Source organism: Pteropus vampyrus, unplaced genomic scaffold, assembly GCF_000151845.1.
Source record: "Pteropus vampyrus isolate Shadow unplaced genomic scaffold, Pvam_2.0 Scaffold17, whole genome shotgun sequence".
In the NCBI taxonomy this organism is placed as follows: Eukaryota; Metazoa; Chordata; class Mammalia; order Chiroptera; family Pteropodidae; genus Pteropus; species Pteropus vampyrus.
Genome location: NW_011888798.1, coordinates 1,871,167 through 1,883,331, shown reverse-complemented (window position 1 = coordinate 1,883,331; position 12,165 = coordinate 1,871,167). Strand labels below are relative to the sequence as shown.

The window sequence follows — 12,165 nt, the reverse complement described above, 5'->3', positions numbered from 1 at the left end:
TGCCTCTGGGGTATGTTACTATTTAGAAAATGCTGCAAGCTGCTATATGTTATTTCATTAATGGTCTTTATCTTGCTGGAATGTCCAATATAAATGTAGTGATGATTGATGTGGTAAAGTATAATATTAGAGTAAGAAGAAGTTATTTACTTGTAAGAGAAGAAATTAGACAAATATTTATTGGTGACTACTCCTTGTATTGGAAATAAGGAAGACTTAGTAATCTACTTCTATCTATAGCTAATAGTCTGAAGAAAAAAAGGTATAATTCAAACCACACAAGAACCACTCATCAACTTTTGGAAAAGATGTTTTCAATGAGGTAAACTGAATAAGAGAGAAGAGAATTCCAATGGAAATGGAATGCCAGGAGTTTGGAAAGATAGTGTGCTTTTCCATTTGATAAGACCACTGCAGTTCATTTAACAGGAAGCAGAAGTGTATTTGGGAAAAAGATAGAACTCTTGCCTTCCAGAAAACTCACAGTCATTGTATACAAATTTGGTCTCTCTTGAGTGTTTCTGGACCTTAAAGAAAAGGATGCCATCAGAAGCAATGATAAGACATTTCTGACAATGGCAATTCATTCACAGGGGCCGGATGGTGTAGTGTTAAGTAAAGGAGATGGGTTCTACAGTCTGATTGCTTGGGTTTAAATCCATCTTTCACGACCAGCTGTGCAGCCACAGGCATATCAACCTCTCTAAGGACCAAGGTCCTTGTCAGTAAAAGGGAGATCATTTGGGGACCTAACTTGTGGACTAGGCATAAGCGTAAAGGAGACAACATAGGTAAGTATGGTGTTTAGAATAAAGATTGCATGTGGTAAGCTCTCAATTAATGATAAATACTTTTATTTGCATTCATTAATACATTTTTCAATAATTTCTCAAGTTGGAAGCAAGATGCATGTATCAAGAGCAGAGAACACGGAAGAAAGCAATCTGAATGGAAAGAAGAAATTGCAGATGAAAAATTCGTTGTTGCTTTAAGGTTTAGTTGCTACAATGTGTATTAGTATTTGATCTCCTTCAAATACTAATGTCTCATCAGCTCAGGAGCCCGAAAAGATCAACCAGATAGGTCACTTCACGGATCGGCTGTGTGAATAATTGTGAATGAACGTCACAGTTGATATGGCTCTCTCTTTTTCAAAGGAACAAAACACGAAGCAGTGTCTTTAGAGAGAACGAACACTCTCCGAGCCAAGTTTCGAGGCCTGTTAGAAATGCTTGGGGGTGCCCGCTAAACTGCAGCCTGTTATGTAGATATTCTCTAGTTATGGGTGACCAATTTTAGGGAAATTCGTTTTATAATAATATGCTTACAATCAAAATATATTAATTCTGCATTACGAACTAACGATCCAAAAGAATAAAATGTTCAGCTATTATGTCATGCAAAGGACAGAATTTGGGAATGAAAGGTGGGAAGGTTAAGGTTTCATCTATATCATGCACTAAATCTCTAGAAGTTTCAGTGGTTAGCAATTAATAAATACATTTTAAATAAGAACTAGCTTGGACATTCATCTCTTTTTAACATGTTTAGATTGATTTTACCTGATTTACCTGAAATCAAGACATCCTGGAATTAAATTTCCACATGGGTAACATTCAGAAAAACATCCAAATTGACATTGAATGATCAAAACTTTTTGAGGGTAAATTTTTTCTCAAATATCGAGGTACATGATTCACCTGTTAGCATAACTATAGTCAATAAATGAAGGTTTGTGGTATGAAAAATATATAACTGAGAAACAAAACTGACTAGTAATTTATTTAAAACTTCGACTATATCTACTTAAAGTAGAAACATTTTTATTGCTTTTTTCAATAAGGTAGGTTTAAAAGCACCTATCACAATGTCTCAACAGAGAAAGTACTCAGTAAGTGTCACGTTTAAATTTTAGTGGAATTCAAATGAGTTCTTAAAAGTATGACTAACAGGAATTTCAGGTATTTTATTTCACAGTATTTGTTTATGACAATTAATTCTACTGAAGTCAACATTTATGTAGTGTTTCTTTCCCTTATCCCAAGCCTAGGTCCCAAGAAAACCAAGCAAATACCCCACTGATAAGGAAAATTAAGCATTATATCTTTGGTGTCTGCTTAGGAATAAATTAAACAGGTAGAGGTAAAAGAGTACAGGATCTCAAGAATAAATAGCTCATAATTTCTTTCTTAATAAGCTATTCTATATGTTAAATTGTAGACAGATATAACAAACACACTTTATCAATGACACATAATCAAATGATGATTCAACTTCATTTTCCAAACTTAGAATCAATCAACACAAAGACTGTTCTCACTTATAATTTTCATATTATTGCATTCTCAAAGTATTACTAGTGCTTAATATAAACAAATAAAAGGCTTATGGGGCCCAATTAGGGAAAGAAAATGGACTAAAGTTCCACATATATCATGAAGATAGAAAAATTCATGAAGAACTTCACTCTGACGAAACCTAATACACTGACAGTGGTAATGTCATGAGATGTTTGGTCAAGAGACCAAAAAGTTAACACACTGGAAACTTGACAAGCCAGGAAGCCAACAGGAGGATAATTAATCACACGTTTAGAGAAAGCATTGAATGGTTAGCATCTTGTTGCTAGGCAATGTTTCTAGGCAGCAGATCTTCTCGCATCTTAAAAAACCAGAACATTTTATTTTTATTCTTTAAAATACAGTATGTTTTTAAATTGATTACGCATATTTGTGTGTTTGTCAACTTTTGGGTCTCTCAATTATCTAAATATCTATGAAGTTTATGGACTATCAAATTTATAAAAAATAAATATATTGACTAGATGTCAATATGTATGATAGCCCTCACTAAAATAAAAGTTTTACACTCACCATGTAGTAAATGATAGAGTTTGCATATGGTCATATAATAAAACCAATCAGAGAGGGAAAGATGCCTTCAGTGATGTGCCTATTGTAGCTGAATAATGAAATACAAAATATATTTGAGGTTGATTAAAATATTAAAGTAAATTTAGGTATGAAAATATTTTTACTCTAAAAATACATAAATAGGACTTACTACTAAAGAAAATACCTATGATATCTATCAAAAAAGATAAATATAGAAAAATTTTGACGTTTCAAACACTGAACTATATCACACAAGTACAAAAACTTTTGGGATTTGCTATTCAAATTTTGTTGTCTTTAAAGTATTATTAGTTGAACTTTTAAAATAATAGCAGTTGAAGAAAAACAAAAACTGGGTTGGCTGGAGTAAGAGCATCTTTGTTTATCAACCTTGTTCTCTTCACAAATACCCTCAACACTTCATGTTGTAGAACTCACCCAACTCTCCCCCGCCCCCCGCTCCCCAGGCTGATTCTGATCACTTGTGCTGTCTCCTGCACATGCCCAATGAGGAAAAAGAAAGGATGATAAGGACATGTTCCTCCTAAAGATCATTTTCAATCTCTCAAAAGGGCGCCATGTATTTCAATAGTTAAAATATGACAGAAAGTATTTCCATTCCTTCTGCTTCTTTTTCTTCTTTTGTCGCTTCATCACTTTTCCCCCCAAAACGATTTAATGTTATTTTTTTCCTCTATATTAAAATGTTTGATACTAGACTTCCTGGTTTAAAATGAGAGTTTTTTTCTATAATTTCCCCCTGCCAATATTTTGATTGAAATCTTACACTCCTTCTTTCCCATCCAGGGCTAGTAACAGCATGCCAAATTTCTAGTGGAAAAAGTTGGAGATGAGTTAGGGACAGGGATGAGGCTGAGCTACTTTGTTGTTAAGGGCAGAGGGAGAAGAGGAGAGAGGGAGCACAGGCATAGCTCCATCACAGAGATACAGACTGGAACTTGGATTGTGGGAAGTGATATTGCTTCACATTACGGTACTTGATGTTTCTGTTAAAAAAATTAACCCACTATCACTCTACTCATAGGGTAGAATCAGGCTGCTATCTTGTCAACTCTATAATTATTCTGAATTGGAAATAAACTAATTAAATTTAGAAAGTTTTATATCAGTCTTCTAAATATAAGTAGTTTCAGTAGCTCGTGTGGCCTATTACTTTACTTATGTCTATTTTTTCCACAGAACTAACATTTTTAGTTTATTCAAAATATGGCCAATTTATAAGAACCAACCAGAATCATACCTGAATCATGGCTTACTTGAGTTTTGGATGGTGAGATTAATACAGCAGTGACTAAAGTTTTTGTTATCAAATTTTCACATATATAGGTTCATCACAACTTAAATATTTGAAGATATTTTCAATAACTGGCTTGTGTCATGCTGTTTTATCACTCTGGCCATTTAAATATACCTTTGATGTGATTTTGTGAATTTTGGTGTACAGATTAACTCAGAAGATAGACAAGCACACTCATAAGTACATAAATGATCCAATAAACAGACAACAAAAAAGTCCTACTGAGCTAGGCAAAAGCGTTATTTCTTCCTTGTTGAAGGTATCAGCATATGTTACATCTTATGTCGCACAAGTGTACTCATTAAATATTATGAAATGTACAACAGGCAGGGAAGCTCTAACTAGCTAGTCAAAGTCACTCATACCTGTGTGTTCGTATTTATGTCGCAGAAGGGAACTGCTTTTCTGGAATGTCTTGTCACATAAGTCACACGCATACATGCCACTCTCTGTCTTCTTGATCTTCTTTCGAGACAGACAGGAATCGGAGTCTGTCATGTCATCTAGGCCTGACATGTAGTCTTGTGCTCCATCAAGCAATTCTCCCTGTGATATAATCACATAGTTCAACACAGGCTCTTCTCTTTGTATTTATACCAAACAGTTTCGCATAGGCCGACGTTTGGAGAACCTCAAAAGTGCTTACTATTAATCGATCTACTATTTTTTTTTTTAAAAAAAAACCTATTACTTTCTATAAACAATATATGAGGCCTCACATTTCAACAAAATATAAACCTTCTCTGCCCTAGATGGTAAAGCTCCTTGTTTTTCAAGGATAGAAAATGGTCAACTCTGAAGGTGAGAAAAACATGAATTTTCTAAAATCTTTAATTTTCTTTACATCAGGAAATATCCATGAGTGAAAATTCAGCATCAGAATTTGTGTATTTTCTAGTGTGCTTAACTTTAGAAATGATCTGTAGCTGCAGAAACCTCATTTTAATTAAATTTTATATTTAGGTACAAAATGTTATTATTATGCAATCTATTTAAATGTATGTCTACCAACTAAGGGCCTCAAGCTATATTTTTATATTTAATTTTCTAATTTGAAATAGGGAATATTAATAACACTTTTTATCAATGTTCTATCTATGTTAAAACAGCCTTCAGCATTGAGCAATAATGAATGTGGATCAGTAAATTATTAAATTTCTTGATATTTATTTTGTCTTGATCCAAAGGAGTGCAAACTTGCATGATAACATACATTTCCATTTGCTAGTCCACAGTTCAGTTTTCTTAGACTACGTTTGCACTAATTAATACTAGAGAAGATTAAATAGGCTTAAATACATTTACAAAGAGGGCAGATGTACTATAAATTGGAATACTGGAACAGCTGTTACAGAGGTACACTGCTACTTATGCTCCTATTTTGCAAACAGGGATTATATTCCATGATGATAAAACATACCTGTTTTTGTCTTTTGTATTTGAAAAATCATAAATTATTTACTAGTTTAAAAATTACATAGTCATGTGGAATGTACAAAATATTTTTTAAACACTCTTCAAAATAAACTATTCCCTATAACCAAGTACATATTAAATTTATACTTGCATTATTGTGAATTGTGAACATCCATAAAAGCATGTTACTATTTAAATCTTAACTTTCAGCATCTATGTAAGTTTACCAAATAGTGTTATCAAAGTATAATTCTAAGAGCAGATGGAATGATCTAAACAAATCCCAAACAAATATTAAGTTCTTTATCTTTTTTAAGGCAAATGTGCTTAAATAGTGGTGTGCTACTGTTTCTTCATTTAATTTTCTGCTCTAGGTTCAAGTTAAAACAAACACTTCTATTTCTGCTGAAACCATAGCGCTTCATTTTTTTCCACTGAGATTTTTTTTCTCTACATGTGCATCAGTGATATAATTGTCATCTCCTCTTTTTTACAGCAAAAAGATAGGTCACGTTACCTGAAATCCTTGCTTCCGTTGATACTTTCTCCTTTGCTGCATATCAGCAAAAGTAGCTGCTCCAGTTGGGTAAGTATAGGCCATATGTGGTAGGAAGCTCATCTGATCCAGTCCTGGGTATGGTCGTAGCCCAGGGATACTGGTCTGGACTGGTGGCATGAAAGTGGCAGGGGGAAATGCGCTTTGTGGAGGAAGAGCTGTGTACAAAGGTTTGGCACTAAATGGATTCATGCCAAACACTGGGTTAGTGCTTTTGTTGTCCAGATTATTTGAATTTGAAAACTCTTTCTTGATAAAAGTCAAATTTAGAGGCTCATCTGAGTTTTCAGATGATGAAGAAATACTGTTATGGTCTAAATTTATGCTGCTAGATTTTGTTTTGTTCTTTGTGGCTATAATACTTTTGGGTTCTTTCATTTGTTTTGGTAATGACAAGTCCAAAGGCTCAGCCTGGAGCTCCTCAGAAGAGAAGCTGTTTGGAGTGTAAGAACTACTGTGGGAGTTTTTAGAAGATGTGGAGGAAAGATTTAAGGGAGAAGGAGTGTTACTCCTTGAGTGGTCCAATTTTTCAACTGCTTTAATATTGGCAAAATGGGAAGGTTTTGTTAGCCTGAGAGGAGGATCACAATTCGTAACACTGTTGTGGAGTTCTGCGATAGATGGCGATGTTATTGAGTCCATAGGTTTTACGGGAGACCTGGGTAATAAAGAGTCTTTTGTGGGAGGGTTACTGTTGGGAGCTAACGGCTTGGAGTTCCTTTCCAGGGATGGTGACCTGGAATTCGAATACTGGTAGACTTTTCGTTGCTCAAACCATTCCTTCACAAATTCCTGAGGAAGTCCCACAGCAATGGAAATTTTCAGCAGTTCATCAGAGTTGGGCTCCATGTTCATAGCATAGTATGCTTTAAGTACAGACATGTGGTCCTTGTATGGGTTGATAGGGCTTGTCATTCCTTTCTCAGAAAGTACAGATGACAAGAGGAGGGCTTTATTATCAACAAAAACTCCGGCCTTGTTGGGGACTATGTTTTCATGAGGTTGTAGGACTGCCTTGATCTCTTCGTTCATTTTACAAAGGTAACGTTCATGCTGATGCAGGGGAATGGGGCCAGGAAAACTTTCTTTACAGAACTGGCATGAAAATGGAGTGGATATGTTGTGGTTTTCAATCATTTTATCATCAGTGACCAAATCAATTAAAGTACGCAGTTTCTCTTTCTTTATGTTACTGATCTGTCTCCTTGAGTCAGTAGTCAAGCTCTGGAGGCAAGCTTTGGCTTCGTTGACTTTTTCTAATGTGTAGTCAATAATACTTTTAGTGGCACCATTATGACTCACTACTGGGAGACCTACAGGTGGAATATTAGGAGAGGTAACTCCTTGTTCCTCAGGTTGAGAGCATGGATCCTTCATGTGATAACCTTTCAACTTTGAAATCTCTTCAGCCTTGCAGTCCATTTTTTGCCTGGAAACCGTATTGTCCACAATCTGTAGAACCTTTTGTACCTCACTTAAATTACTATTCATTGTGGGAAATCCAAGTAAAGGGGCTTCCATCCCTACACCTAAGTGCTGCATTGGACTCTGAGCAGACGGATGAACTCCTAAAGGGCTGGTGGCTCCAAGTGCACCGTTCATAAAGGGACTAGTGCCGCTAAACCCGTGTGTGGCCATAAGAACTTTATAGTCATTGAAGTCTAGTGGTTCTGTTTTAATTTTAAGTAAGCCTGTTTGTTCAGACATACTAAGTGGTTTTCCATTCTCCAATTTGTTTCTTAACTGAGTAATGGCTGAATTAGTAGGAGAAGAAGAAACAGAATTAGGGGAAGAACCCGTCTTGATATTATTTCTCATTCGGCCATTTACAGATATTAACCCAATACATTTCTTGCTGCTGATGTGTGAACTGTAGGAACCAGAATGGGAGAAACGTTTCTTGCAGTTTGGGCACTCGTAGGGTTTTTCACCTAGAATGATAATTAAGATGAGCATTACATTTCTTTGACTGAGTAACAACTGCAATTGTCTACCAAACAAGAACCTGTGAAACCAAATGAAAGCAACACGATGGGGTATCTCTACATTCTCGGTGCTTAGATTAGAATTATGTGGCCATAACTGTTTCTAGGCTTTATCTACCTGGCGGGGGCGGTATTATTCAAAATGTTAGCAGTGGAAGGTGGGAGCTGTCTATGCCTTTTTCAGCCAAGATCCAAAATCTTGTCTTGCCATCGGCAGCCTCCCATTTAAACGTAGTGTCAGATTAATGTGTGGTCAATAGCACAATAAAGATGTCACAGTATTTAAAGGGGAGTGTAGCCATGGCTTTAATCAACTCTGTGGAGATTCCACTGATTCTACCAATCCAACTAGTCCTTTGAATAGCATCCAATTTGGTAATAAAATGCTTGGCAGAGCTATCAAAACAGTTATAATGGAGAAATCTCGGTGGTAGGATATTGTTCTGAAATATACAGCTTTCAGGAATCAAGGAACATGTATAATATGAAAGCTCTTTCCAAAATTTTTCAATTTTTTTTTTCTTTCATGGTTAGGTATCAAAAACGAATATCCTTCAGAATTTGCCAGCTGAGTTTCTTCAAGTTAAAAATATTTAATCTGTAGAAGGGTTTTCAAAAGGACAAAAAGGAGTCTCTAGATTTTGTAATAAATCAAAGCATTAGCAATTTTTAGGAAGTATAAGCATTCCTCCTCTTGTTTATCACCAAGATCATGCTATTGGTGATAGCATAAGTCTCGTGAAGACAACGGAGGCACACGTAGTTTATGAAATAAATGGATAGTTGTGAAAAGCTACAAACAGGATTGTGTAAATTTTAAACAACCTTTTAAAACTCCCCTAATGAAACAAAATGCAAATGCGAGCACCAGCACCTCTGCTACTCACCACTGTGAATTCGCAGGTGTTCTTTCAGATGGTGTTTATATTTGAAGGCCTTGCCGCACTCTGTGCATTTGAACTTGCGATTACCTGCTCCTTGGGTCAGCATTTGGTGCTATAAAAGGATAAAGATTGACATCAGTTTTGTGCAGGAGGAACAAAGGAAATTTGTTACAAATATTTTTAAAAGGCCTCTATTTTTCAGAGAGGCCAAAAGGTTTGAGTGCATGTTTATTTATTTGCCCAGTCTTTCAAAGTTGCAATAAAAGTGATAATGTTGGCAATAAAATAGGAACAAATAAAAAAAAAAAAGTGCTTTTACATGAGCATCCAACACTTGCTTTAGAATTATCTCTGTAGTGTATTTTCTAAAACGTTTTTTTTGAGCCTTTGGAGATGAGAAAGAATAATTATAAAGATGTTTGTGGTTCTCTGTGTACTGCAGATTCTAAAATCTGAAGATTCCCTGCTCGAATGCAACTATTTTGTTAAGGAAAAAATAAATATTATCCCCAAAATTCTAAACAGTCCCCCAAAAATCTCCTCACAGAAATAACTGATTTTATCAAATTTTCTGTATCAGGGTAAAAGTGTATCTTATACTGAAGTAATATCAAATCTGAAGGGGGAAAAAAAACCCCTCATACACAAACAAATAAATCCTTGACTACAAATACTTTATTACATGGTAAGTACTTTTAAATATTCCCTTCACTGTGCTAGTAACAAATGTAAACCCTGCTTTTCCTGAGGTGTTGCATATCGCATATCAGATTTGGTTCACTATCGAATGTAAAAGACAGCATCTTGGGTTAGAGCTGCTTGAGCAGTTTTATCACAGGCCAGTAGGAAAGACTTCAACGACTTTTCATTTTCCTTTTTAGTTGTGTGCTAGGGAGTAGGGACAAAAAAGAAAAAAAAGTTTGCTGAAAAGACAAGTTAAAAGCAGTGAAGATATAATCAAACACAGCTGACCTTTTTGAACAAGGGGAAAAAAGGCACTGTGACTTAGAATCCTGAGGAAAAAAAAATTACAGTCATCCACTCTGGATGCTCAAGGTAGGAGGTCAGCCTTTTTCAAGCAGCAATGACACAAAAGCCTTTTGCAAAAAGACAGCACAGAAACGGTATGACAACTGCTAGGGTGTGCTGAATCTTCCCACATTCCTAGTGAGACAGATGGTGTTACATGGGACACAGGGAGGTTTGTTCAAACAGCAGCAACCTTCAAAGATCAAGCAGAGCCCAGCCCGCCGAGCGCCATTGAGGGACCAGCGCTCATATGTTGCTGAGTTGCATAAACAAACAGCAACAGCTGCTTTGTCTCCCCCCACAGCCCTCAGAGGACTACTATAAACTTTAGTTGTGCCACTGTTAATATGATACAATCATTTTAATTTACTAATTGTAAATGCCATGAGCAAATGAGGGGACTTTTCAACACCAAAGCTACCATTCATAATGCGCCAACACAATCACACTTCTGCATGTGAAATTTAAAGCAGTTATGCTAGATAAATATCTAGGCACTTTTTTTTCCTAGAGTTTTTGTGCACATAAGCAAGGGGAGATAAACTGTTACATAAGCGTAACTATGCAAGCATAGTTTTTATAACTGAACTTTGAAAAACATTCACGTGACAAACTCAATCAGATATAAATGGAATGATTTATATGTTCACTTAAAACAGTAAAATTCCATAATATAGCATCATCATCATTGCTTGGTTGTTTTTGCTTATTCTCATTTTCTTTAGTCAAAGAAAATAAAGCCCATAGGAGAAAACAAGAATTTTATAGAATGTCTTGTTTAATAATTTTTAAAACAGATATGGTGGCAAGGCTTACGTAGGGTGATTCCAGCTCTGCAAGGCCAGTTACTGGGATTTAAGGCACACCATTTCTGTTAGCATCCAAACACATCATAGTATCAATCTGCAGTCAGTTCTCTCCAGAGAACAGAAAGATCAGTTTTGCTAAAACATTTAAAAGACACTATCTTTTAATTTAATCAACCTTATTCAATCATTTTAAGGATTTAGGAAGCTAGGCTTTCCTGTCCAAAACAGAGTTTGTATTTTTAACACAAGTAAGCTAAAAAAGGCAGAGTAATCTTATATTCGGCAACAAATATGCATATCAAGAAGGGATCATTTTTAATATATATCAAACATTTTGATATTAATCCAATTTACTTTTAGTATATACACAAAAATATTATATGCTTTTAAAAATCCTCCTTAAAACACTTAATTCAATTTCATAAACTAGTGGCAGCTTGTAAAAATAATCTAAGTAACTGAAGGTGTCATATCACAAATGAAAGAAATACACACTTTACTGTGACTTAGATCCTATACGAAAAAAATTTCAAAGTAACACGGTGAAAAATGGAATTAAAATTGCTGAGATGTTTAATAATGTATAATTAAAATGCTACAATTTCATTCACTTTTTGTGGAACATAAAAATGAAACTAAAGTCAAGTTAAAGTGCAAATAAAATTTCTAAATTAGAAATTAACACACTCATTCGATCGTGAACATAAGACTATTAAATCATATTAGAAGAGACCATCAAAAAATCATTTAGACCTCAATTAAAGCTATTACCATTAAAAGATCTGCATCTTCAAAATGCCATGAAAAATTAATAATGATTGCCAATCAAAGCAATATCGTTTCTCTAAGGGGTTATTATAGAAAGAAATCACTTAAAACCAACCCCCCACCTGATCTGTCCCTGGCTTGTGCGTCACCATATGCCGCTCGAGCTGGGTGCGGTAGGCAAACGTGTAGCTACAAAGAGGGCAGGAAAAGTTCTCTTCATTCTTCTCGTGGCGGTACTTGATGTGCTCCTTCAGTGATGTCAAGCGCTTGTAGCCCCGGTCGCAGTAGGGGCAGGTCAGCAGTTGGGCAAAAGCATCTGGAGTTCCAGGTGGCAGGTCTGTGGCCGAGAGAGGAGAGGGAGTGAAGCAGGCCAAAAGGTCAGTAAATCAATGGCAGCTAATGGGCTGACTGCCCGGGATGGTATGACAGGAATCACTGCAATCTGCTCCACGAGAGAGCCATCATTGCACTCGGCCTCCGCGCACACCAGTCCCCTCGCACACCCA

General features: G+C 35.8%; 1 protein-coding gene across 12 annotated transcripts in view; it reads right to left on the bottom strand.

Moving 5' to 3' along the window:
- Positions 1-12,165, bottom strand: part of ZEB2 (zinc finger E-box binding homeobox 2) — a 127,573-nt gene that overhangs the window by 3,189 nt on the left and 112,219 nt on the right. For all 12 annotated transcript variants that reach the window (XM_011354457.2, XM_011354462.2, XM_011354459.2 and 9 more), the window contains 4 exons: positions 11,782-11,996; positions 9,057-9,165; positions 6,146-8,115; positions 4,578-4,758 (listed from right to left, as the gene is read on the bottom strand). In XM_011354457.2, coding sequence (XP_011352759.1) covers positions 4,578-4,758; positions 6,146-8,115; positions 9,057-9,165; positions 11,782-11,996 — 2,475 coding nt within the window. The remainder of the gene's footprint in view (positions 1-4,577; positions 4,759-6,145; positions 8,116-9,056; positions 9,166-11,781; positions 11,997-12,165) is intronic.